Source organism: Gymnogyps californianus, chromosome 6 (assembly GCF_018139145.2).
Source record: "Gymnogyps californianus isolate 813 chromosome 6, ASM1813914v2, whole genome shotgun sequence".
NCBI lineage: Eukaryota > Metazoa > Chordata > Aves > Accipitriformes > Cathartidae > Gymnogyps > Gymnogyps californianus.
In genome coordinates, this window is record NC_059476.1 from 31,136,126 (window position 1) to 31,159,898 (window position 23,773).

Consider the following 23,773-nt stretch of genomic DNA (forward strand, 5'->3'; position numbering starts at 1 on the left):
CCGGGCTCGGGTACACGGGACACGCTGGCTCCGGGAAGCTAAGAGACGATTCGAGCCCGACACTGAAGGCCAGCTCCGGGGAGGCTACGTGCACCGGCACAAGCGGCCTCTCGCCATTTAACGCTGCCCTCCCTTCAGCGTATCACGCGAACAGAAGCACAGCAGAGATGCAATAAGCACCAGAGGGGGACACCGCAACTCGGCGGAGACCCTGGCCCGGCCGCCTCCCGCCAAGCCCCAGGCGCGGCCGCGGCTCCCGCGGGCCCAGCGGCGGCCGCGGGGGCGGGACGGGGCGGCGGTGGCCGCCGAGCAGCGCTCGGCCCGGCTTGGGCGAGTTCAGCGCTGCCCAGGCTTTGCAGGCAGAGCCGTCCCGTCCCCCGGCACCTCGAAACCGCCCAAGCCGACGGGGGGGGGGGGGGGGGGGGGGGGGATGAATCCCCAGCGAGCCCCCTTCCGCGCCCAGCCCCGGCGCTCGCCTGGCCGCTCCCCCTGCCCCCGGGAGGACGCAGCCCCGGCCGGTACAAACCTTTGTTCCCCACGGCTGTGGCGGCGCTGCCGCCGCCGGAGCTGCCGCCTCCGGGCCCCTCCTGGCGGGGACCGAGCGGCGACGGCGGCCGCTCTCCCTGGGAGCCGCCGCCGAGGCTGGCGGTGCTCGGCCGGGCTCTCTTCCGAGGGGGGTCCCGCCCGCAGCCCGCACTCATCCTCGGCGGGCCCGCCTCCGCCCGCCTCAGCCGCGCGGGCCCGCCAGCGGCCGCCGGGGCCAGGCGGCAGCCGCCCCCCGGGGACGGCGCGACGATGCGGCGGCGGCTCTGCCGGCGGCTCTGCCCCTCCGCATCCTCCGGCCCGCAGCGCCGGGCTCGTCCCGCCGGCCGCCCCCTCGGCGGGAGGCGCGGAAAGAGCGGCGGGGCCGGGGCCGAGCCGCGTCCAGCGAGGGGGGCCGGGGGCCACCGCCGCTCACAGCAAAATGGCTCCCCGCCCGCCTCACCCCTCTCACCATGGCGACCGCGCTCCTCCCCCGCCGGCGGCGGGCACGCGGGCCGGAAAGCAGCGCGGCGCGCTTTACGGCGGCGCGCGGAGGTCGTTGCTGCGGCGGGCGGCGGGCGCGGGGCCCGGCGGCGCCATGGAGGGCGGCGGCAACTCCAAGGGCACGGGCCTCGGCGGCCTCTTCGGCGCCGGCGGGGTAGGGTACTCCCACGCCGACCTGGCCGGGGTGCCACGTGAGTACCGGCGCGCAGGGGCGACCGGCGGGACCTGCGGCGGCGCCCGCCCTCGTCCCGGGTGGCGGGGCTGGGGGGGGGGACACAAAACAGTATCCGCTTCCCGTCAGCGGGGCGGGGCAGGGCCGGGCCGGGCCGCCGATCCCTGCGGGCCCGGGGGTGGCGGCGCCGCTCTCGGAAATCAACATGGCGCGGCCTGGGCAAAGGGCCGGTCCGACCGAGCGCGGCCCCTCAGCCCCTCAGGGGCCGCGCCGCCGGCGGGCTGGGGCTCTGCCGGCCGCCTCGCCCGCGGGAAGCCGAGCCACAGCGCTTCCTCCGGCTGCCCCTGGCGGGGGGGGTTGGGGGGGGCGGGAGACAGCTTCCGCTACAGCCGGTCCCTCGGCGGTGGCAGCGTGTTGCGACGGGCGCTGGTAACAGCGGCGTCGTGTCCGTCCCATCCGTGCTGCTCCTGTAGCGCTTCCCGGAAACGGGGGGTTGTCAGTCGGTGCCGTATTTTAATCAGTTGTGCAACTTAACGGCAGAATTTTCACTGCTTCCACGCACGAGGTCTGCCCTCTTTTAACTTACTGGGTGTGAAATTGTTACTAGGGAAATTGGTGTTACAGTGTTCTGTTTTTTTCCTTTCAGTAACTGGAATGAGTCCTTTGTCCCCGTATTTAAACTTGGACCCGAGGTATCTAGTACAGGTGAGAAGGCAGCTTGTTTTTGTTGCGTTGAACTCGATTCCATTGTTTGTATGGTCATATGTGAAGACCTCGGAAATCCTGCTGTGCTGTGCAGTGTGTACTGAAGTATTGAACTGATGAACAGTTGAAAGGAACGATTTTTTCAGTATTGTTCCTAATAAAGTTTGCAGTGCCATGGCATCTGGGAGAAGAAAACCAGTTTTAATATAGAGGACAAGTAAGACTGTTGGGTCAATATAAGCCTGCCGCTATTGAAAAGAGGAGGTCTCCCTCCCTACTCTGAGGCATACAGCCCCAGCACACCCTTGCACAAGTTCTGGCATTTGTCACATCCTCCACTGAGCCCCTTCAATCAGTAAGAGCAGCCAGAAACTCTCCACTCTTTTGATGGATTAGCTTTCTGTGCTGTGGTGAGTTCAGTCAGTTTACAGAGGTGTTCAGCCAAACCCCAGATCTGATACAGGCTTTGTCATCATATGTGCTGTCATCACAGCAGCAGCAAATTGCATGCCACTTTCCTTATGTCATTTCCCAGCTGAAGGGAGACCATGATGAAGTAGAGCTTTCCATTTTATTCTACAGAATAATGTAGCTATCATACTTACACAGCTTGATGTTAGTTATCATAACATGATGGCCCGTAGGCCACCATAAGGAAAATAAAATAATTTAAAATTAAAATGTTTTCCTTTCTCAGCAATATTAACTATAGCTGAAAACGTTTAAGTTAATCCAATAAGGATGCCTGTCTTAATGATTTTATTTAGTTAATATTTTCTATATGTTTATATATATATCGCTTATATTATCTGAGAACATGAAATTTTACAGAAGTAGCACTGAAGGTCAACAGTTGTATAGTATCTGCTAATCTATGTGCCTTTTGTTTCATGGTACACTGGGTCACTGCTTCTTTTGTAAGTGGAAAGCTCTGAATGCTGTGCTGGGGGCTATTTTTTATATTTCTCTTTCACTATAAGGTGTTGTAGTCAAGATTATAATGTAACATTCCCTTAATGGTAGAAAACAGGGGATATGCCTCTGTTTGAAGTAGATTCACTAGCATGATTATCTTACCTGCTGTTGTTGAGTAGTTAAAAAAATGCCAAGTGATTATTTAGACCTCTTCCAAAAATGCCCTCTAAAGTTGTCTTGTTTCGTTAGTACGGTATATCTGGGAACATGTTGGTGTTAAAAATGGTATAACAGAGTTTTTGGAACAAGTGTGTGTATTCTAACAGATTTAAAAAAAAAACCCACAAAGCTTGCTTTAAAAGAAAAGAAGGTATTGGCATTAGTGTCATGAGTAACTTGTAAAACAGTTCTAAAAATATCTGTTGATGTAACACTGGAGGCTACAGTTTGTGTTGTAACACTTCACTGCTCTTTATGTCTAGCACTAGCAAGTACATTGAAATAAAAGGGAATTCCATTTAAATGTGAGAAAAATTTTTTTTACTTGAACAAGTTGCCCAGACAAGCTGTGGGGTCTCCGTCCGTGGAGATGCACAAAACCTGGGTATGGCCCTGAGCGACCAGCACTAGCTGACCCTGCTTTGAGGAGGGGGGTTGCACTAAACAGTCTCTGCAGGTCCCTTGCAACCTTAACCATTCTGTGATTCTAAAAATGCAAGGAAAAAGATGTAGCTAATATTTTAAAACACAAGAACTTAAATTATCAGCCTTTAAAATTGGTTTGTCTGTGAAGGTGTGCGTGGAGGGGTGAGGGTCTCCTGTATTTAAAGACCATCCATTTGCTTTCAGAATGCAGAGAGAAAGTCAGCCTTATTGTTGAGAATCTTACATTTTGATCCTGGCCTTCACATGATAATGAACGCTACAGTGGTACTCATGACTTCAAAGCGCACTTTGTTTGTTAGTCCATTAATGCAGGCACAAAACAATGTGTTTTCTGCAATGCTTTTGTTACCTTCAGCAGGTATCCATTATAAAATAGCGTGCCAGCCTTTGTCACAAACCTAGAGAATGGGCTTCCTAGGTTGTTATCGCTACAGAAACATAGAGGTTACGTACAGTAATTGCTTCATCTTGACTTTTTGGACAATAGTGAAAACTGTAAGAAACTGCTAACTAGTGTATGCACTGAATTCCTCCAAATATCCAGTTACAGGGAAGATAGAAATGTTATAGGTTCAGTTTATTGATAAAGTATTCACAATTTTAGAAGTTGTATATTTTTTTATGTATGGCTGTCCACGTTTAGTGCCAAGTATGGACTAAGAAAATCCCTTAGAATGCAATTACTTGAGCCTGCAGTTGTTGCGATCATGTATATCAGTTAGTTAAATAGGGGGTGAATAATACTATGACTGGAAAGCACAGAAGCATAAAAAGAGATCCTACTGCTTTAGCACCTTATCAACGTGTACATCTTGTCAATGTCTCATATTGAAAAACTGCTTTGGCCCACCTTATCACTACACATATGCTAGTTATCAGCCCATTTCTCTAGCTTTTTAGACCAATCTGATTTACAAGAACACAAGCCTGTCCCTGTGGGAGAAAGATGCGCAAGTAAAGAACTACCAACCTTGCATATTTCATGCCTGATCATCACTGGTTTTGAATGTATTCCTTGCTTTTTTCATGTCTTCAAAATAGGTCACTTATTTCAGTGCAAGGAAATACTTATTTCGGTACAAAGGCAGTTTTTCTGAGTGTCACAGTAGTGGGAAACACTAATGCATTACTGCATCAGTATAGGTTGCTTAGTGAGGAAACTGCTGCATAATCAGACAACAGGAAGGTTTTTAGAGGGCAGTGAGTCTTGTATTGCCTGCTGCAAAATGTAATAAATAAGCAAAGTCATTTTAAAAAAAACCAAAAACCAACAACCCACACAATATGAGTTCCTTGGCTGCCTGATGTAATTTATAGAAAGTTAGGACCGCTAGGGAAAAAAAAAGCTCTCTGTCAGTTTATCTTTTCAAAGTCTTTTTCATTCTTAGTAGAGTATACACATAGTATATTCCATCTCTGTGCTAGTGTAGATAACAGTTTTCCAGAAGCACTAGTTGTACGTGTCTTTTCTTTAGTTCATTGTATGGATTAAAGAAAAAAAATTATTATGGCCTACATTTTGAAGCAGGTACACTTGGAAAATACAAAAGCGTCTGTTTGTTTTGTTTTGTTTTCCCCCAGGATACAGATGAGTTTATCTTGCCCACAGGAGCCAACAAAACTCGAGGCAGATTCGAGCTGGCCTTTTTTACCATTGGAGGATGTTGTATGACAGGTAGGTGGTTGTGTTTTTCACTTTTCCCAGCTGTCCAGGTAACACCTATGTACTGCAGTAATTGACGAGATTGTAAATGTCTTGTTCTGCAATCCAGTCTTACATAAACAGCTATTTGACTTCAGTCTATACCACTGAAGTCTATTCTCAGTATTTGCTTCTAGTATTGTTCTTTTTGTTCCTTTTTCTTCTTAAAATGTGGTAACTGATGTTATGCTAACTAGGGGCAGCATTTGGTGCACTGAATGGTTTGCGACTTGGCTTGAAGGAGACGCAGAATATGGCGTGGTCAAAACCTAGAAATGTACAGTAAGTATTGAATCTCAAAAAAAAAGTACACCTTAGTGACAGAGTTGTTTCTGCCAGCTTGTACAAGGTTAGATTTGAATATACTGCAAAAATAAATGTATTTTTCTGTCTTTAGCGGAGACAAATGAGAGTCAGTTTATCTTCATCAAGTTATTGAATGTTTTTAGTTATAATGATGTTCAGTTCAAGCTTTGTGTTTTTCATTTAGTGACAATTGGTATGTCCTCTGACTTACCTTAAATACTTGAGAATAAATTACTACTTTGATATTTACTAGAAATCTACTTCAAAGTCAAAACAGTGTTTTTATATGTTGAAATATTCCCAGAAGCAGCACAGTTTGCTTTGAGCTATATTTTGCTGTCGCTTATCTGAGAGCGAGTTCTCTCTTCTTTCCCAAATTTTTCAAAACCAGGAAAGATTAAAATGCAGAAGCTGGGCCTGCCTGGATTTGCATTAGGGATGACATTGGTGCGTGCTGCTGAGCAAGTATTACATGGTGGAAGTTGTTCTGGATTACAGCGTCCACGTACATGCATGGCATTCCCATGTTTTCACCTTATCTGATTGTTTGAAAGCATGCAGTAGAGATAGGAACACATTTTTTCTGGCAGTATGCTGCTTCTAGAATTACTGGTAGTTTAGACATAACTATAAGAGAACTTAAGTGCCTGTGAAGGAGACATAGGAAACTAGAGGAGTGAAATAACTGGGGGAAACCATTTTCACTCCCACAATACTTTGGAAAAAGGGAATTTTTAGAGGAGGAATTTAGTATTTCCTAGTACAGTTTCTACTGGCTCTGCTACTTTTTAAATTCTGTTTCTGTATTCTTCATCCCCTTCTTTACCATCTCTAGAGTTAGAGCCAAAATATTCCCCACTATAATTATGATTCTTCCATAATGTTGTAGATGAACAGAATTGTATTTTATGTATTCGTAATGAACTGAGTCAGCAAAAACATGTTGGTAAGTGCAAACTTAGATGGGTCGAGCCCAGCAGGCGGCAGTCAGTGCACATGCTGCTGTTAGTCCTTGCCCTTCAAGGGAAGAGGCCTGTTGAAGGTCATCAGCTTGAAACAGTGTATTAACTTCCATGTTTTCCTAATCAGATGCAGGGAGGAGACTTGCCTAGCTAGATTTCCTTCAGAGTTATCCTTAATGTACACTTTTTTTTTTTTTTTAATGAATTTGAATTTTGCTGTTAATCCCCTGTCATCAAATATCTCACGGTATGTCATGGTTATTAAAATTATGAATTTTCTCATCCATTCAGATTTGATGTAATGTTAACAAAATGGGGGTAGGAGTTGTAATTAGGGGGAGATTGTCAATACCCTAGGCTCTTGGATTTTTTCTCTTGTTTCAGAATGAAGTTTTCCATTATTGTTTAGTTCATTACCTAACCATATTCAGTAATGGCCCTGTGTCTCCTAATGAAAATTATTAAAAAGGAAAAATAGCGGAAAATGAACTCAAATCAGAAGGAACATAATGTGTGACACTTTCATTGCTTTAAAGGATAAACTAAGTTCCAGTGGTAGTCAGCTGTCCAGAGCAGTACTGTGCCTGTGATAGTGTTACACTGCTGGGAGATAAAGATCAGTCATTTCTTCTGGCTGCTGTTGTCACCGTTCTGGAGACAGCTGATGCCAAAAAGAAGTGGCATTGTGCTTCCCTGAGAGTGCGCTAAAGATTTGCTTTCCCTCTTTAGTGCTAGTCTGGAAGCATACATACAGAAATATTTAGGGTACTTTACCTTTTGTAGGGCGCTAGGTTTGACATATGGAAGTGCAAAAGATGGCCTCATTTCTTCCTGACTTGCTTTAGTTCAGGCTTGCTTTTAATACCCATGCCATTTGTTCAGGCATCACCATGCTCCCTGACACATGGTCCCTGTATTGCTTGCACCTTCTAGAAGAGCACTCTAGTTTTCTTGGATATCTTTTACCCAGTTAAGTCAGCATAAGTGTATCATCAGTCATTCTCAGTAGCTATGTGTAGTCACCACGTAAGGAACATTTATCAACCAGGGTTAGAAAGTAATTTGAAGGGAAGAGGTTGGATTCTTGGTAAGGGGCAAGTTTGACTTGAAAAGAGAGAAAGATTTTCTTAAGACCTGACAGGACTAAATATTTGCCTTCAGTATTGCCTGCATTACTATTTGTAGCGTGCGTGATAGAGAAGGTTATGTATTGCCAAGCTGTGTGCTTTTCCTTACTGTTTTGTTTTGAAGGGCTTTTGGTTCATTATTCCAGTTTTATTAATCAAATGTATAGTGTAAATACATTACACCTACTATTGTAAACACTGCCTCAATGTAAACACAGAGAGCTAAAGGTTTTAATACCTTTTTAACTCCTTTATAGAATTCTGAATATGGTGACAAGGCAAGGAGCGTTATGGGCTAACACTCTGGGATCTCTGGGTAAGTAAACTCATCATTTTGTAGGGAAAACGATTTAAAGATGTAACTGTTTGATGGGAAAGTGTATTCTCTAAATTTTCATTATGAAATCCATCAGGAAAATGGGACATGAGGGCATTTCAGTAGACATTGAAAAGGAAATTAAAGGCTAAAATAGGATTTGAAGCATAAGTAGCCAAAAGCCTGTAATTAAAACCCAAAATGTTTAATATATTACAAACAAGAACCCTAGCTATGGAATAGCAGGAATAACTGAAAATTATAGATAATGCTTATTTGTTAAAAATTCTAGTTAATTCACAACTTAAGGCAAAAAGTATAATTGAATACTTCTGAGAGAACTTTAATAACCTAAGAAGAGACTCAGTGGTCATGTGCGCAACTGCCTGATGTCTGTTTCCAGTTAGAGTCAACAAAATGTTTATCTGTAGAAGAAATGTGATAGTGACTACAAAGATTTATCCTTTTATGATGGTAGCTTAGCTAGAAAAATCACATATGATACTGCCCACTTTAAATCTAAATGTTGCTTATAACTAATACAGTTAGAAAAAAGAGAAAACAAAACGATCAAAAACCTGATGTATGAGAAAGAAACTTCTGTGAACTGAGGTTTGGGTGGGGAGGGGGGCAGGGAATAAAATCACATCAGTTGCCTTAGAAAAACTACTTCAGGTGATTTCATAGAAGTCAGTGGAATAACTAATGCCCTAGAGAATATAAGCTCTTTGGCTTCTCCCCCCCGCCTCCCATTTTAAAAGACCAAAGGGTGCTCAGTTACTTTGAAAGGAGAAATCTGAAGCCGATGAAATTACTTTGAAGATTAGTGATGGAACTCATTGCCCCACAAAGTGGTAATAGAAGAGAAATTAGCAATATTTAAAATGGAGATTACATCATGTTATAACCCAGTCTACATATATTTGAATTTTGAAAAATGCATCAAAGCATAGGCTAAGTTGCATTTATTACATTTTGTTTCAGTCTTATTTCTAAAGAGTAAATTAGCCTGCCATTTAACTCAGACATCAGCTTTTAAGGCACAATATAGAGGCCATGGTTAGAGATGGGATTCTGAACTACCGTGAGAATGGCACTTTTCATAAGAGATGCATATTGCCTAGTGAGTTTTATGGTGGGATTTTTTTTTGTTTGTTTCATTTTGGTTTTCGTATTTTCTACTCCAAATCTAACCAAAACATGTCTGAAAACTGAGATGCAGGCACACTGCAGTTCAAGGTTCCAGGTTAAGTGACACATTAACAGGTTTTTTCAGCTGTGTTTGAAGAAAGATTACTCAAGAAAATGTTTGTGCATTCCAGTAACAAATTGTTGTTTTTCTTATAAAATATGGCCTCCCAAGTCACAGAGTTAAGCAGAACTTGATATTTTGGGATTTGGTATAGCTCTGCCTTGTCCTAGCTACCAGAGAAGTTCCTTTCAAGGAGGTGAAGTATTTTTGCATCTTATTTTGCTTGTGCAGCATTTCTGTACCTCAAACATTCCGTTTGTTACTACTGACAATTTTTGTCATTCTGTTCCTGAACAGAGGTAGCAACGTCTGTGTTAAAGTGTTTTAAAAAATGTTGTTGAATTCAGCTTTTCCTTCCCCTCATTGTTACTACTACATGCTACTAAGACAAGGTAAAGTACCATTGCCTGTGCCGAGTGGAGAAAGATGCTACTGTTCAACTCATCGACATTAATATGGTTGCTTATGAAGGATTTACATGCTTTTTAGCAGAAGTAAAGATTTCAAATTCTTGGAGGACAAGGGATGAATTAAAGTGGCATGGTGTCTTTATCGCTTTAAAATGATGACATACTCTTCTATTCTTTGTCATCATGAAATATGATTATATCATGAGGGGTGAGGATGGGGGTGCCTTCTCCTGTCATCAAAATGCATAGATTATATATGCATCCATACTAAAAGCCTGTGCATTTCCCTTTCTAATCCTTTCCAGGACAGTCCCCAAAGTTGTCCCAAAGCAAAAGGCCCTTCGGGGACAAAGTTTTCATATGCAGGCAGAGGTGAAGCAGCTGTGAATGTCAAATCCCAAGCAATCTAATAGTCATTTATAAGGGAAATGTAGCCCATTGTACTCCAGCCCTTGATAACATGATCTGCATGCTGCACTTAACTTTCATTTCATCTCGATCACATGTGGGCAACAATTTTCTCTGCTACCTAGAAAGTGTTGAGTTTAGTTTCATGCCATCCACAGAAGACAGCATAAAGCCTGCCAGTACAAAGTTAAACCCTCAGAAGTTTTTTAAACAAATTTGAACTAGCAAAATGGGCTTAAACTTCAGTCAGTGCTTTATATCACATATTTATCATGTCTTGAGACGGTACTAGATGTCATGAAGAATGCTACTTTATAACCAAACTATAGCTAGAGAAAGAAAAATTATCTGTAAAATAGAAATAGGTCTGGAAGAAAACACCAAAGATGGGATTTTGCAGAGGATTCCCCTCCTTTAAACAAACAGAAAATCTGTGCTTCAGAAGCGTAGTCTATATAGTTACACTGAGCCTGGATTCTAAGCCTTGTGTCTCAGAAAATGGGAGTTTTAACTTGAATTTTTTAATATGTTATTCTTTCCCAGCTCTACTTTACAGTGCGTTCGGAGTCATCATTGAAAAAACACGAGGTGCAGAAGATGACCTGAACACCATAGCTGCTGGAACCTTGACAGGAATGCTATACAAAAGCACTGGTAGAGTAGCAAAATGTTTCTAGTTTTCCTCTTCTTGTGCTTTATCCTAGTTATTAGGATTCTCATTACTTTTACTAAATACTGCCCTGCTCTGAAAATTGGCAGTGTAAAAATGGTACACGAGGAACTAAGACCTATTAGTTCAATATCCCCTAACCCACACGTTGTTTGTCACACAGATAAGACTACTTAAGGAAAACTTGCACTTAAAAAAAAAAATTCCAGCTGAATTAAATTGGGTTCTTTCCAACTTGCACAGGACTAACAATAATCATGAGAGCCAAATTATGTCTGTTCTACATATATACTGAATAAACACTCAAATATTTACTCATAGTGAGATTGTATAAAATACGTACCCAGCTCATTCTTAGCCATGTTTTCCAGGTATAGCAGGAATAAAACCAATAGTTTCTCAAGTCCATGAGTGGATGCAGGCAAATGGGAGCTACCTTTTAAGGTGAAAGGGGACAGGGGAGGGGAGGAATACACAGAACACAGCTTGACTGCATCAAGATGGGACTTATTACAAGTGATTCATGAGATAGTACCTGGAGCTGCAAAAAACTACACACATAGAGAAACTGATATATTTATAAAGTTATTACTTAGCTGTTTGTGAAACTGTTGTCTTGTGGTAGGACTCTAGTCTTTGCATAGTGGTCAAAACTAACAAACTATGCTATTTGATAACAGCACGGATTTAAGGTTAGTTTGCTGATGCATACTGAATTGTTTGCAGAAGAGAGGGTCTGAGCTTCATCAGTAAAATGCCTGTTAACACATATTCCAAGCTTCACAATTGGAGGGATCGCCTTTTTGAGAGGACTACTGGGTACCACAGATTGACATTACCACAGGAAAAAAGTATAAGTTTTAAGTACCTCGATAAAGGTTTGGCTATATGATTCACCTGTATTTAATGAGGAGATAATTCTAGAATTAACCTATGTACTTTTACATACCTAACTGAGCCTCAGTGTCTTAAAAGTGTTTCTGAAGGCCAACTTTATATATGGGGCAAAACAGTTTGAGAAGTCTTATTTTCCTGTTGGCCTAGACTAATTGAAACCAAAAATAGTTGACTTGAGCAGCCTTCATAAATACTAGCTTGTGCACTTAACCTTGCAAGAGCACATAGCTCTCTTGTAATCAATTCCTTATTTGGGATTTCATGAGTGATGTGACAGATTACCAACAACAGCTGGATAGGGTAGCAGTATAGAAGTCTAACGTTTTCTGTAGGAAGTTACTAAGAAGGAGAACTGCCATCTTACACTCCAGCAGAAGCTTCCTCCTTACCTTTCAGAAGTGCAGAGCTGGCATTATGTGTAATTTTTTTTTGGCGCAGTGCAACTATGGATAACTGCTCCAGTCACATGCACAGTCATCTGACACAACAAAAATTTTTCTGACCAGAGCACAGTGCGACTTCTGTTTTGTAACATAAGATCTACTAAGCTAATAGTAGCACTGATAAAGGTAAATGTAGTCAATAAGTCTGTATTCATTACAGTATTGTATTTCAAGTATGTGTCATGCATATGAACTGTAGTGCACAGAAACTCAAAAGAAATACATGTTTCACCATATGCAGGAGATTTGAGTGGCACAGGAGACCTTAAAGGTCAAGGATTAATTCTGGAAGTGAAAAAGATGATACTCACATCTGTTTGAAGAATTGAATTCCAATCTTATTTTCATGCTCTGTCCCTCTTGCTGCTTCTCCCATGCTTCCTCTCCTGTCACCTTATGCCAGAATGCCCTTCCTAAGTCTGTATGGTAAAGCTTCACTCTAAGTTATGCCTTTACCCAGCATCAATATATATTTATTGAAAAAACCTTGAATATTTAAACCATATGCAAATGATCAGTTCACATCTGTGACGTATATCAAGATTGTAATAATTTCCTGTGTTACACAGAATGCCGTGTTGTGTTGGCATTAAAAAAGGAAAATTTGAAAGCCATCAGGGACATTTCTGTTATAAATCCCCATATTTTGGTGTCGGCTGGAAACTCCCACAAACATGCCATTTCAAATCAAGGCTGTTCTGTAATCCACAAAGGGTGGATACAGAGTTGGAGGCAGTGCTGTTCAAACACTCGGATTTCCCACTTCCATCATTCCTGTTTTGTAAAGAGATCAGGAACATATTTAAGAAGAAACTGTATAAAGTATGGCAGGTTTTTTATTATGACTTTCTGGTTCATGTTTAAACATAGCACTGATGGAAGAATCACATCAGCAACCCTAGTGCACTGAAAAATACTCTTGTGTACACTACAAAGCCTAGATCGAATTTCTGAAACAAATGATTAAGCCTTCGCTGAGGGGGATGAGCAGACAGGAAAAAAAATAGCAGGAAGACTTTTTGAAGGCTGAGATTTGTTGCCCCAAACTGGTCCCAGTTTTCACAATTTGTCCTTGTAGAGGCATTAATCATTACCAAAATGCCAGCAGTCAAACAAAAAAGGCTTTCCAAAATAAGCATGTTCTAAAGCCATTAGATTGTGAGCAGTTTTGTGCAAGGCTACTTAACACACAGCTTGTGTGTGAGAAGATAAAAGAGCATTAAAAAGTCTGCAGGTGAGGACTGTGGAAGTTCAGCCCTGCTGCATTCACTGGAAGTGGCATTAGTCAAAGTTCCCCATTGCAAGTGACTAAAGCAGTTAAGTCCCCAAGGCTTCTGATGGTCCTCCTTGGAGTGAGTCAGACACTGTTAACTTGCCATTATAAATCAAGTGTTAGCTGGAATCCGTCTCAGCATACTGTATGACTTAGGTTAACAGATGTTGAAATGAGTTTGCAAGTAAAACTGATTTGAGGAGCTTTGAAGCAGCATACTAGTTGATCCCTTTGACCAAAGTGATCTCGAGCTTTCACATTTATTTGAAATGAAACTTGATACCAAGATTACTAGATTTTAGCCCAAATGTAGCAACATGAGTACAGTATTAACTTATGACACTAGACTTGCAACTTTATGGGAGCTGCGTTTTGAGCTCACAACTTAAACTGAATGTTCTGGGTAGAAGTTGAGTGGTGGATGAAAGAAAACCCTTTGTGTTCCTTTACCAGTGGCGTACGTAATAGAAATGTTGTGGCAACTTAGTCAATCCTGTTTGAGTTTTGCTAAAAGGGAGTCTGATATCCTAAGTCCACGAGGATGGCCTTTCCATTTAATAAGATTTTATTCTTTATTCTTCAATTTCAAGCAAAGGCAGAAATTAAGATCTGTTGTGCCAAGTTTCTTCTGATAAATGTTATGAAGCACAAATACTAACGTATTAAAACAAATGTTTAGCCCTCTTGCATGTGTTTTCAACCTCTTTTCTAAATCAAACATCTGTTTTGTTTTCTCATAATTGTATTAGTCTCTGAAAGTAGCAAAAATCAAAAAGATGATTGTCACTGTGCACTATGTCATTATTATTTCCTCCCACCATGAAAATGCACGTGGTTCCAGTCATCATGTCGCAAAGGTACAGCTGGCTGAGGATCTGACAGTCCTCCTCAAGCATGCAGGATTGATCACTCAGGAAAAAGATACTGAGCTAGGTGGGACTTTGGTCTGACGCAGTGTGACAGCCATTAATTTCTCATTGAAATTCCCAACAGAGACTTCAGTAAGCAAAAAAGTTAAATAACCTTTACCTTTTATCAGAGGGTTACACTGGTCGTAGATGTTCTTTTTCTTAGATAATTTTTTTTTCCTCTTGAGGTTAGGAAAAATAGGGACAAAAATAATGTTTTGGACAAACTAAATTGTTTACTGTACTTCTGTGCAGTTGGAACCTAATACTAGATAGAGCATCTCACGCCTTTTGCACAATAGACGTTACATAATTTGGTATAAAATGGTGTGCATCTGAAAAGAAAGGAATTGTATGCTAGCAATAGCTGAAGGGAGTAGTTGTCATTTTAAGACCTCAGAACACAACCCTGAAAAGTCAATACATTATGAATTAATTAAGAAGGGCTAAATGCTTTATTGCTAGCAGTATAGTCTGGCCAGAGCTAAAGATCAGTTTTGTGACATTCAATGGGTAGGAGTTCAGGGCAGTTGTGTTAGCTAACTACTTCTTGAGCTATAAAAGCTTCTTCCCTTTGGGCTCAATCTGTGTTTTCCTTTGGGCCAGACAGGGTTTTTTCTTGTTTCTGTTTGGTGGGGAGGGGGAAGAGGAGCTTTTTGCAGACTGCTGCAGGTATGGCCCCAGGATATCTTATTTTTCTGCATTATTTGGAGAAAAGCAAGTAAAGGATTTGCTTCTCAACTTTGAAGTTCAGGGCTGTCAGGCATTTTAGAAATTAAGAACCTCTGTCAAAACCTGCTTTTAACATAACAAGTCTGTAGGACTATTAATCAAATGGTGTTTAGTGAAAAGATTTTTGTTTCGGGTCTGAAATAAGAAAGAGATAAGGGCAAAGTACAAGCAGGTGCTACAGGTAATAGCTTTTTGAGGCTTTCTTTGTTACTTGAGGGCTATTGTCTAAGAATACATGTGGCCCCTGAGAGCAGTACTGCCTTCTGCCCAGCTCTGCTAAGCAGAAACAGTGAAGCAGGTTCTCCGTGCTGCAGGGATTTGCAGGGTTCTTGCTGCCATTTACAGTAGCAGAAGTAGTCTTCTGTCAGTCAGGTGCTGCTGCTTTCACTCAGTAAGAAGACAGGGAATTTTAATAATGTTTGCAAAGTAATTTCAACAGCTTTAATACCTCTAAACTTGTAAATTAAGTTGTAAATTCTTACTGTTTTTCTAATTTAGCCTTCACATCACAGTAACTACAGGAAATGTTCCCTGTTTCAAGCTTTGTTGTTTTTGTGTTTTAACCACAATACTGTGTTAGCTGCAGCAGTATGAAAGTGGAACATGCTTTTCTGGAGTGTATCTTGTTTCCAGAAAGAAGTTTATCAGTTTCCTCAGTAATTTCTGTACCCACAGACTTTGCCCACGCTTACAAGATTTCATAAAATGACCCCCGTGGAGCAGCAGGAGGAGACTGTTCGAATTTTCTACTGACATAGGGACCACCCACAGATGTTCAAACAAACATCTGCCCGCTGGTTCAGAGGGTCTGGTTATCTACCACTGTGCTTGAATTTGGAGCAAAACTGAGGTTGCCTTGTACATTTGAAAAGTCAAGCCCTTTAAACCATTTAAAAATATTTTTGTTCCTGGGAGCCCTAAAGGAAGAGAAACTGTTTGTATTCTGAATATCTGAGAGATTGGAAGACAGAAAACTAATCGCAACTTAACTATTACACTTCTTTTGTTTGGCATAAATATGTGGGTCCAGGTTTTTAGTTAAGGTATTTCTAATGTTTGCTGTTGGATGTTTCTTGCTTTAAACATCCCAGGAACTATCCCAGGATAGCAGAGTAACACATTCTGAAATAGAGACAGTAAGGTCCTAAATGGAAGATTTTGCCCTCATGTTAAGCAATATAGATAATGGTTTTACCTACTATACGAGTCAAATTCAGTGTTAGGAGTGGATCATACCATGAAGAAATGCAAAGCTGCACTACTGGAATGCTGTGTGTCATTGCATAGTGTACTCTGAAACCTATTTTAAATGCATAGAAGAGGAACAATACTCTATGGTGAAAGGGTGCAACAGCTAAAGCCAGAGAACTTAATTCTCGTTTAGAGAGTGTCAGATAATCTTTGGAAACCCACAGCAGTTCTCAACTATTGTGCAAGTTGCCTGATCTCAAAATACCTGCTTTCAGAAATGTCTGTCAGCTGGAACTTTAAGTTATCTTATTCAGACATGCAAGATTAGAGGCTTATGACCATGTTTCCAGCAGGGTTTGTCAAGGCAGACTTGGTATCAGAGGCTTGCAGAGAGTGATTGCAGAGGAGGGGTGAGAATGTGTTCTATCATGCAAACACAGCTGGGATGGGAGTGGAGAATTTATTTTATTTTTTTTCAACAAGGTAATCTTCTCAGAGGGCTTAACATTTCCTGCCCAGCAACTGGGCTGCATTCTACAGTGCATTACTATTTGAAGTCTGCCACAGACCTGGAGGAATTTACTCAAATGCAAATCTAACCAGTTAGGGAAAGGAAAGTTTCTTCTTTCCCTTTTTTTGTAATTACTGTGGATAGTTCAGAAACCAGGTGCAACTGCTACAAAACACATTACTGGTAAAATTTTGTAGCAGAAGCATAGGGAGCCTGGTAAGTAACATTTCTTGCATATTTTCTTCTTGGATTTTTTCTAACTCAGTAATGCACCTACCAACTGCACAAGTTCAGTTCCTGTTCATGAAACAGACTTCCATTGAAACATTTTCTTCAGCAAAGTCCCTAAGTTGTCTGCAAGACCTACAGACTGCTTTAGGCCCAGTGGTTGACACTTTGTAAGTGGATTCAGAGCTGCCATCCTCACCTGGATGACCTCAGCACATGAAAATACTAACAACATTTTTTTGTGTTAGGAGCAGTATGTCTTAGCAGCACTGTGTCAAAGTCTGCATGGATGCTAGACAGTGGCTCAGCTATCCAAATTGAAGATAACCACCTCTTTTTTTTTTTTTTTTTTTTTTTTTTTTACAATCCTGACTTCACAGAATCTGGAACCAGGCTCGATCAGTCTTCAACCTACCTTTCTTCCATAGGAAGAATAGGATTTTAAGGGGAAAGGAGAGGAATTGAACCTGGGGGCTGAGGGAAGAGTCTACGGGAATAGTCATAGCTCTCTATTGCAACTGCGTTGTGTTCTATGAGGGTGTTCCACATTTCGTACATTTCCCTGTACACCGTAATGGTTAGGAGCCCTCTTTGGGGGTTTCTTCTGTGAGCAATTGCTTCCTAATATGAACAGCAGAAAATCAGGCTCTCTAATGTTTTATTCATTTTTCCCCAAAAGTAACGAGGAGTTAGTATTTTTACAGATTATCTCAAATATTTGTTTTGCACAAAGTGTCCTTTAAATTTCACCTGTGGCTTTTTGCCAGAAGCTGCTTGCACATGGTTAGTTCTGTGTACCCAGCTGCAAGCCCTTCATGTGAAAAGCTTTTTGTGCAACAAATTCAGGACAAATCAAAAATAGAAGTCTACGTTTGTGTTCCTAAATCCTGATTTAGGCATGTAGGTGCATAAACAGTATGGCTTTCCTTAGAGCTGTTGAGTTCTCAACAGTTAGGGCAGTGAACTCAGTGAGCCTTATGTCCCAAAAAACTCTCAAATCGTCACAGCTAGCCTGGCAATGAAATTTCTAGAAGCTATGGCTAGACACGATCTCTAGTACCAAGTCCAACTTCTGCTATCACTTCTGCAGCTTCTTGGTTTCATTACATGCCTGGGCAACGTGAGTAGGTTTAACAACTCCAATGAAATCCATTTAATATTGCAGCACAGGTAATGCAGTCTCAATCTAGCTGACGCCAACAGCTTCTTGCCCCACTACAAGCCTAAATGCAATTCTGCGGGACAGCTTTATGACCCATAATGGAAAAAAATAAAAATTACTGCTTACTGAGATGCATTTCTTTTCAAGTTTGAGGAACCTAAATTCCACTGTCAGTTTTACCAATAAAGCAGGCAGGTTTTATCTAGCTGTAAGCAGAAACTAGCCTTGTTCTATATACTGTACACATTACCTAACTTGCTTCGGCTGGGATTGATAAATATTGCAGAATCCAACTCAGTGAAGTTTTCCTAGTGTTGAGGGTCATACTCGCAGGTGTTCCTGTGCATTTATAGTGCATTCTGGGAGCTTTACCAAGGCACTTTCTACTACAGAGGAATAGAAACATTTTTCTGTTTAGTAAAAGCAACAGAAGTCTCTACTTCTGCCCCTGTAGACCACAACCCTCGCATGGGTGGAATGGAGTTGTGATGCCATCTGACTCCCAGCTCCAGCCAGGTGCGCTGGCTGCCGGTAGTAGCCAGACTTGCCCTGTATTTTTACGTTCACAGCTTGCAGAAGCTTCAAGTCTTGAGTGATCAGTAAAAATGAAAAAAACAAAGGCTTTTTTTTATTTTAAATCACCTGTGTGACCCAATTTTTGCCATTGCAAGATAATTTTGAATATTAATAATAGTAAGAATAAAGAAAGTTGTTCAATGTATGCCTTAGTAAATTCTTGCCAGTTGATCCCTTTCATCTACTTTTTTTTTCAAAAGGTTTTAAAATTCCAAAGACACAAAAGCAGTGATAAGTTCTGTGTGATGGCCCTCATGAATCTCTGGAGCCCAAGGTCACATCCACATCAGCTGCTGTTGTGTTCCCTTACTTCCCTCCTGCCCTTTCTCCTTCCCCCCAAACCGAGTTACTGTAACTGACAAACATTATTATTATCCCTCATCTGAAATCCTAAATGGAGGACTTCTTAAAGCAGGAAGAGATCATATCTATCTGTAAACACCTGTGTTGAGGACAGATGGAATAGATAAAGTAGGACTTGGGAAAAGCCATCTTTGCTTCGAGTGTTCGGTAGTGGTTCACTCAGGCAGCAGTGCTAACGTAGTTTGAGAGGAAGTCATACCAGCAGAATTAGTGTCAGGATCAGGACTGACCTTTCTTGAGCCTGGCAGCAGGTTTGAGGGGAGGGTAGAATTAGCACAGGTACCCTTTCTGGAAAGTTCTTCAAAAAAGAAAAACTGTGTTTCATTAAGGTGCCTCTGGATTTGAACAGCTTCTTGGAAGCTGCTGTAGCTGACCACTTCATCAGATGTAACTTTAATGGGTTTTAATCTGTTTTTGTTTTTCAGGTGGAGTGCGTGGGATAGCACGAGGTGGTATTGCCGGTCTGACGCTTACTGGCCTCTACGCTCTCTATAACAACTGGGAGCACATGAAGGGCTCCATAGCCCGGCAGTCCCTCTGAGCAGGGCAACCAGCGCTGGACAGAGGACACGCTTGCATAGTCACCAATCAAATCAGTTGCAAGATCTGTCTGGTGCCCCTTCCTATTTTATTTACAATTAGTGTGAAACTGAAGGAAGCTATGCTGGGAGGAACCTCTTGACACCATGTAGCTGGACTGGCCCTTTCCTTCCTGCCAGCCAGTCGCTGGAGAGGCAGCAGTATTTGTTGGACCTGCAAGTGAGCAGAGTGGCCACCGAGATAGTCTCCCTGACACGCTCACCAGCTAGCCCTGGGCCAGAGCTACGAGGCATGCTCAAGTCCCATAGCTGTACCTGCTGCGCTACCAGGTTTGTTCGGTTGCGTGTACTACAACACTAGCGCTCCGTAATAAAGTCTGTGTCCATAGAGCTATTCACTGCAGTCTTTCAGCGTGCATCGCCCAGCCAGCCAGCGCCCGGGCAGCTGGAGCCAGCGGCAGCCTTAAGTAGCAACTGGCACAAGGCACGGCTTGTTATTCTGACAGCACAGGGTAAGCTGTAAAAAGGGACATCATCATTAATAAAAAGGGTGGTACTTACACAATACCAGTTCTATGCTTTGTTGTTCCTGCTACTGATAAGACAAAAATGTGCTGCATCTAGTGACTTTTATTTACAGTTTTGTTTTGAAGGACCGATGTGATAAAATCCCGGGGGAGTGAGTGGGTGAGGGGAAGTGAACTAACAGGCTGATTGTCTCCTGATGTGAGGTGACAGTGAGGCATAGCAGGGCTTGACTCCACTCCCTTCTTTGCCCTAATAAATAAGGAACTGGTTGTTTGTGGGTGAGGTACAGTTGCTGTTGCAGAACAGCTGCCAGTGGATTATCAGCAGCCAGTGGATTACCAGCTTGCCAGTGGAGCACTTAAGTGCTCCAGGATCTCAGAACTCGTTTAGCCAACAGTTAGAAACCAAGCAGTATAAATACTCCTCTCATTGCCTATTACAGGATTTTTAATTAATGACAAGCTTTTTCCCCTGCATAATGTTTGTAGGTTATTGGCAGAATGAAGACATGATGAACCTACACCTTCTCCAGTGTTAAAATTAAACCACATACCAAGCATCGTTTGCAGATAAATTAAACAGTAAGTTGTGAATTAGTTCAGTAATTAGAGTTGTTGTATAACAGCTCATTCCTTCATCTTTTAAATAATTAAACAGGTAAATAATTAAACAGGTCTGAGACAGTGTGAAGGCAGGCAAGGGAAAAACAAGAAACTTACTGCTCAGTAGACAACTTAATGCAAAATGAGAGTTCACTTTGAGTTCTCCCTATGGAAACAGCTCTTGATAACTACATTGCACCCAACAAAATGAAAACAACAAAAAAAAGCAGTACCTTACCTTCCTCTGAGAAGAAATGTAGCTTTGCTAAGAAGCCTCTTGGGGAGGAGAAGGAGATAACTACTGAGACTAGCTTTTTATAGAGCAAGTGCTCGAGCTAACGAGCCTTCACAGTTGAACTCAGTTAGCTTTGCCTGGATACCAGGTCAAAGCAGATGCTTTATGCCAGCACTTAACTAGATGTAGCATAAAGGAAAGAAAACAGGCCTTTTCTCACCCGCTTTGTAAATGCTGTTTCTTGTTAAGCCTTATGTTCCGCTATCTTTTAGTGGGCTGTGTATTACTGCTGTGGTGTTAGAGCTGGACCTTCCAGCATGCATTGTTCGAGGGCTGTACCACCAAAGAAACTGTCCCCTACTCGGAGGCTGCAGACAGGTGACGCAGGCACCAGCTGCGCAGCGCTGTGACGTGGGACATCAGGAAAACGCGTGCACATTCTTCCTGGGCTTTGGTTCATAACGTGTTTGTATATGGAGTGATCCATAGCTTGAGCTATGAAATACAACATGCACGGAGGCAGCAGTGAGGGAGGTGAATGGTCAGTATGGAATACAGAGAACATCTGTACGATGTTCTATGTCAAGACTTACCGTGTTCACAATTTAAATGGCAAACAATCAGTATAAAGTTGCCACTTAAGGCTGTGACCAAAAGTATGTCCGAGTTCAGTAGGGATAAAAGGAAGTAAAACCGAGTTGCAAACAGGATTTGGCAAGCAAGTTATAGCCCTCCCATGCAGTATTACATAAATGTGAGCATGGGAGACCTTGGCCATCTCAAAGAGCCATGTTTTATCCTCTTGCAGTGCCAGCCATGGCATCTAGTTTTGCTAATAGGTCTGAGACAGCTTTCCATGCTGTGGCAGCAAGTGAGGGAGTCCGAGACAACAGGTATAGTGAAAGCTTTTTGAATCTTGTAAAGCTGCTTTTGTGTAGTCTTTGGAACAGAGAAAGGCAAACCACTGTCACTATTCCCTGTCAGCAGGTGACTTCTCTTATAGTTGGGGGAAATTTGCTGAAAAATCACTAGTCATGTGGTAGGCATCTCCAGCTTCCTCCATGAAGCAGAAGCTGCTTCTGAAAACAGGAGAGAAATGTATGTTAGGGCAGAAAAATGATCCAGTGTTCACAGCCTGTGTTTCCTCTGACCTAATCTGGGACTGAAAAAGGAGGGGAAAAATCCTTTTTTACGCTTTAACAGAAGGTTACCCCTGCCTATGCTTAATAAATTCTAGATAGGAAATTGGTGTGTTTTAAGTGGAGCTTTGTGTACTCTGTGAGTCTTGGCCTGTGCTGTTGAATGCCAGGCACTGCAGGGACACCAAGGGGTGCTGCAGCCTTTTGTGGTACTTTCACAGCAGCATTAATACCGGCCTTGTGTTCCCCTCGGGTGTCTCTTCCCCCTCTGTCGGACACCCTCTCCCCCTGTCCTGTCAGCGCCGCTGCCAGACTGGCACCGCAGCAGGTTTGAGTCCGAGTCGTCGAGCGGTCTGGTGCCCCAGGAGCCCTGCGAGCAGCCCTGCACCAGGGAGGTGCTGGAGAGGGAAGGACGCCTCTGCTGCCACTCGCGCCCTCCTGCTCCTTTGTTTATGAGGCTCTGCAGCAGTATCCAACTCACGTCTTTCTAAAGGATTTCCCCAGGCTCCATGTGTGTCCAATACAGGAAAGGGCAGTTTGCTTTCTTGACTCGCCTAGTCTGTACGGCAGCCTGCACTGCTGCCCTGAGTAACTGCCTGTCAAGCGCTGGCCTTTCCTGCTCTCTTCCACTGGCTGAAGTCTGGGGCACCTTCCCTTGCTGCCCGCAGCAGCTCTCAGGGGCAGGGACGTAACAGGCCTTCCCCAGGCATGCTCTCAGCTTGTAAAGAGTCTCCCACCTGAAATTAGCCATACAGCTCCGTACTTTCACCAATACCTGCATTATGTGACCACAAAGGATTTTGGTTATTTTGCACAGAGGCAAGTTAGGAGGATTCATTTGGTACAGAAACTCAGCTGAGGGAGGAGTGGGAGGTAGCTGCTCCAGCTCCACCAGGAGGGAGAGAAGTAGAATTGAGCATTTCAGAGAGGACCCCATTCCTCAGTACAATCCGATAATCTCAGATTGCTCAAAAAAAGGTCTCCAAATGCTATCCAGAGATGCCAGGAATAGCATTCTCTGCTCCGGCTACTCTATCTTCCTTGCCTTTGGAAGACCTGAAGTATTTTTTCCCCTGTCTTTGAAAGCTATACTCAGGATACGTGTGCAGGAGTTCTGCACGTGGCTGCGTCTAACAAAGAACCTCTAGTCCATTTAGAAAAACTGTGCGTATGCACACCCACACATGAAAGTCAAGGTATCGTGGTTGAAAGGCTGCCAGGCCCAGCTGCCTGCTGTCTCACGAGAATGTTCTCTTAATGGTACGATGCAGCCTGGAGTTTAAAGGAATGGAAAATCCTCAAAGGAGGAGCAAAACATGCAGGGAGTCTGACGTTCAAAACCAGAGGAGCAGAAGAGCCAGAGAGGAACTAACTTCCAGTTGCGCAGCCAGAGCAGAGATGTTCTACAGCCATGGGAGAAGAGGACTGAAGGCCACTAAAATCCATAAATCCTCCTCAAGTATTCAAGAGTGATGAGAGACAAACACGTCAGTTTGTCTCAACCTGTATTTCTTAAGCAGCTGAGTAAAGGCGGGGTGATGCAGACGTACCCGCCGTGTGCCCAGGGGCTGATGCTGCAGTGTAGTAACTGACCGGCGTTACCCATTGGTGTGTACCCGCTGCCAGGGTTTCCTGGCCTGGACAGCGGGGCTCCGCGCAGCTGCAGGGAGTGTGACATAAAGAACTACAACAGGTGAATCCAGTACGGGGATGGAAGCGCAGCTGCGGCGGCATCCAAACACAAGTTGACTAGGCAATGTGCCCCAGCATTTTTTGTTAACCATCTTGCAAAGGAGACGTACCACACCC

General features: G+C 43.1%; 2 protein-coding genes and 1 non-coding gene across 4 annotated transcripts in view; 2 read left to right on the top strand and 1 right to left on the bottom strand.

Annotated features, from left to right (window-relative positions):
* The window catches only part of PARG (poly(ADP-ribose) glycohydrolase), a 72,321-nt gene extending 71,217 nt beyond the window's left edge, over positions 1-1,104 (bottom strand). The window contains exon 1 of one of the 2 annotated variants that reach the window (XM_050898568.1): positions 995-1,104. Coding sequence is in view for 1 of the 2 variants with exons in the window: in XM_050898567.1 (XP_050754524.1) it covers positions 527-701 (175 nt within the window). In the remaining variant the exon portion in view is untranslated. Of the gene's footprint in view, positions 1-526; positions 869-994 lie in introns of those variants that run through there. The other variant, XM_050898567.1, reaches the window with a different exon arrangement.
* A 2-nt stretch (positions 1,105-1,106) lies between these two features.
* TIMM23B (translocase of inner mitochondrial membrane 23 homolog B) lies at positions 1,107-20,020 on the top strand. Its single transcript, XM_050898570.1, has 7 exons — positions 1,107-1,217; positions 1,845-1,903; positions 5,066-5,159; positions 5,384-5,468; positions 7,839-7,897; positions 10,511-10,621; positions 19,347-20,020. Exons 1-7 carry the CDS (start codon positions 1,121-1,123, stop codon positions 19,460-19,462), a joined length of 621 nt encoding a protein of 206 aa, XP_050754527.1. The 5' UTR covers positions 1,107-1,120; the 3' UTR covers positions 19,463-20,020.
* Positions 7,003-7,205, top strand: LOC127018110 (small nucleolar RNA SNORA74). Its single transcript, XR_007766717.1, has one exon. It is a non-coding gene; the product is annotated as a small nucleolar RNA SNORA74 (small nucleolar RNA).
* Positions 20,021-23,773: the final 3,753 nt, after the last annotated feature.

Excerpts from the sequence above, each read along its gene's own strand:
- TIMM23B (XM_050898570.1), top strand. The coding sequence starts at position 1,121 with ATGGAGGGCGGCGGCAACTCCAAGGGCACGGGCCTCGGCGGCCTCTTC. Across the intron at positions 1,904-5,065 it reads ACCCGAGGTATCTAGTACAG|GATACAGATGAGTTTATCTT; the intron begins GTGAGAAGGCAG and ends GTTTTCCCCCAG. Across the intron at positions 5,469-7,838 it reads TCAAAACCTAGAAATGTACA|AATTCTGAATATGGTGACAA; the intron begins GTAAGTATTGAA and ends ACTCCTTTATAG.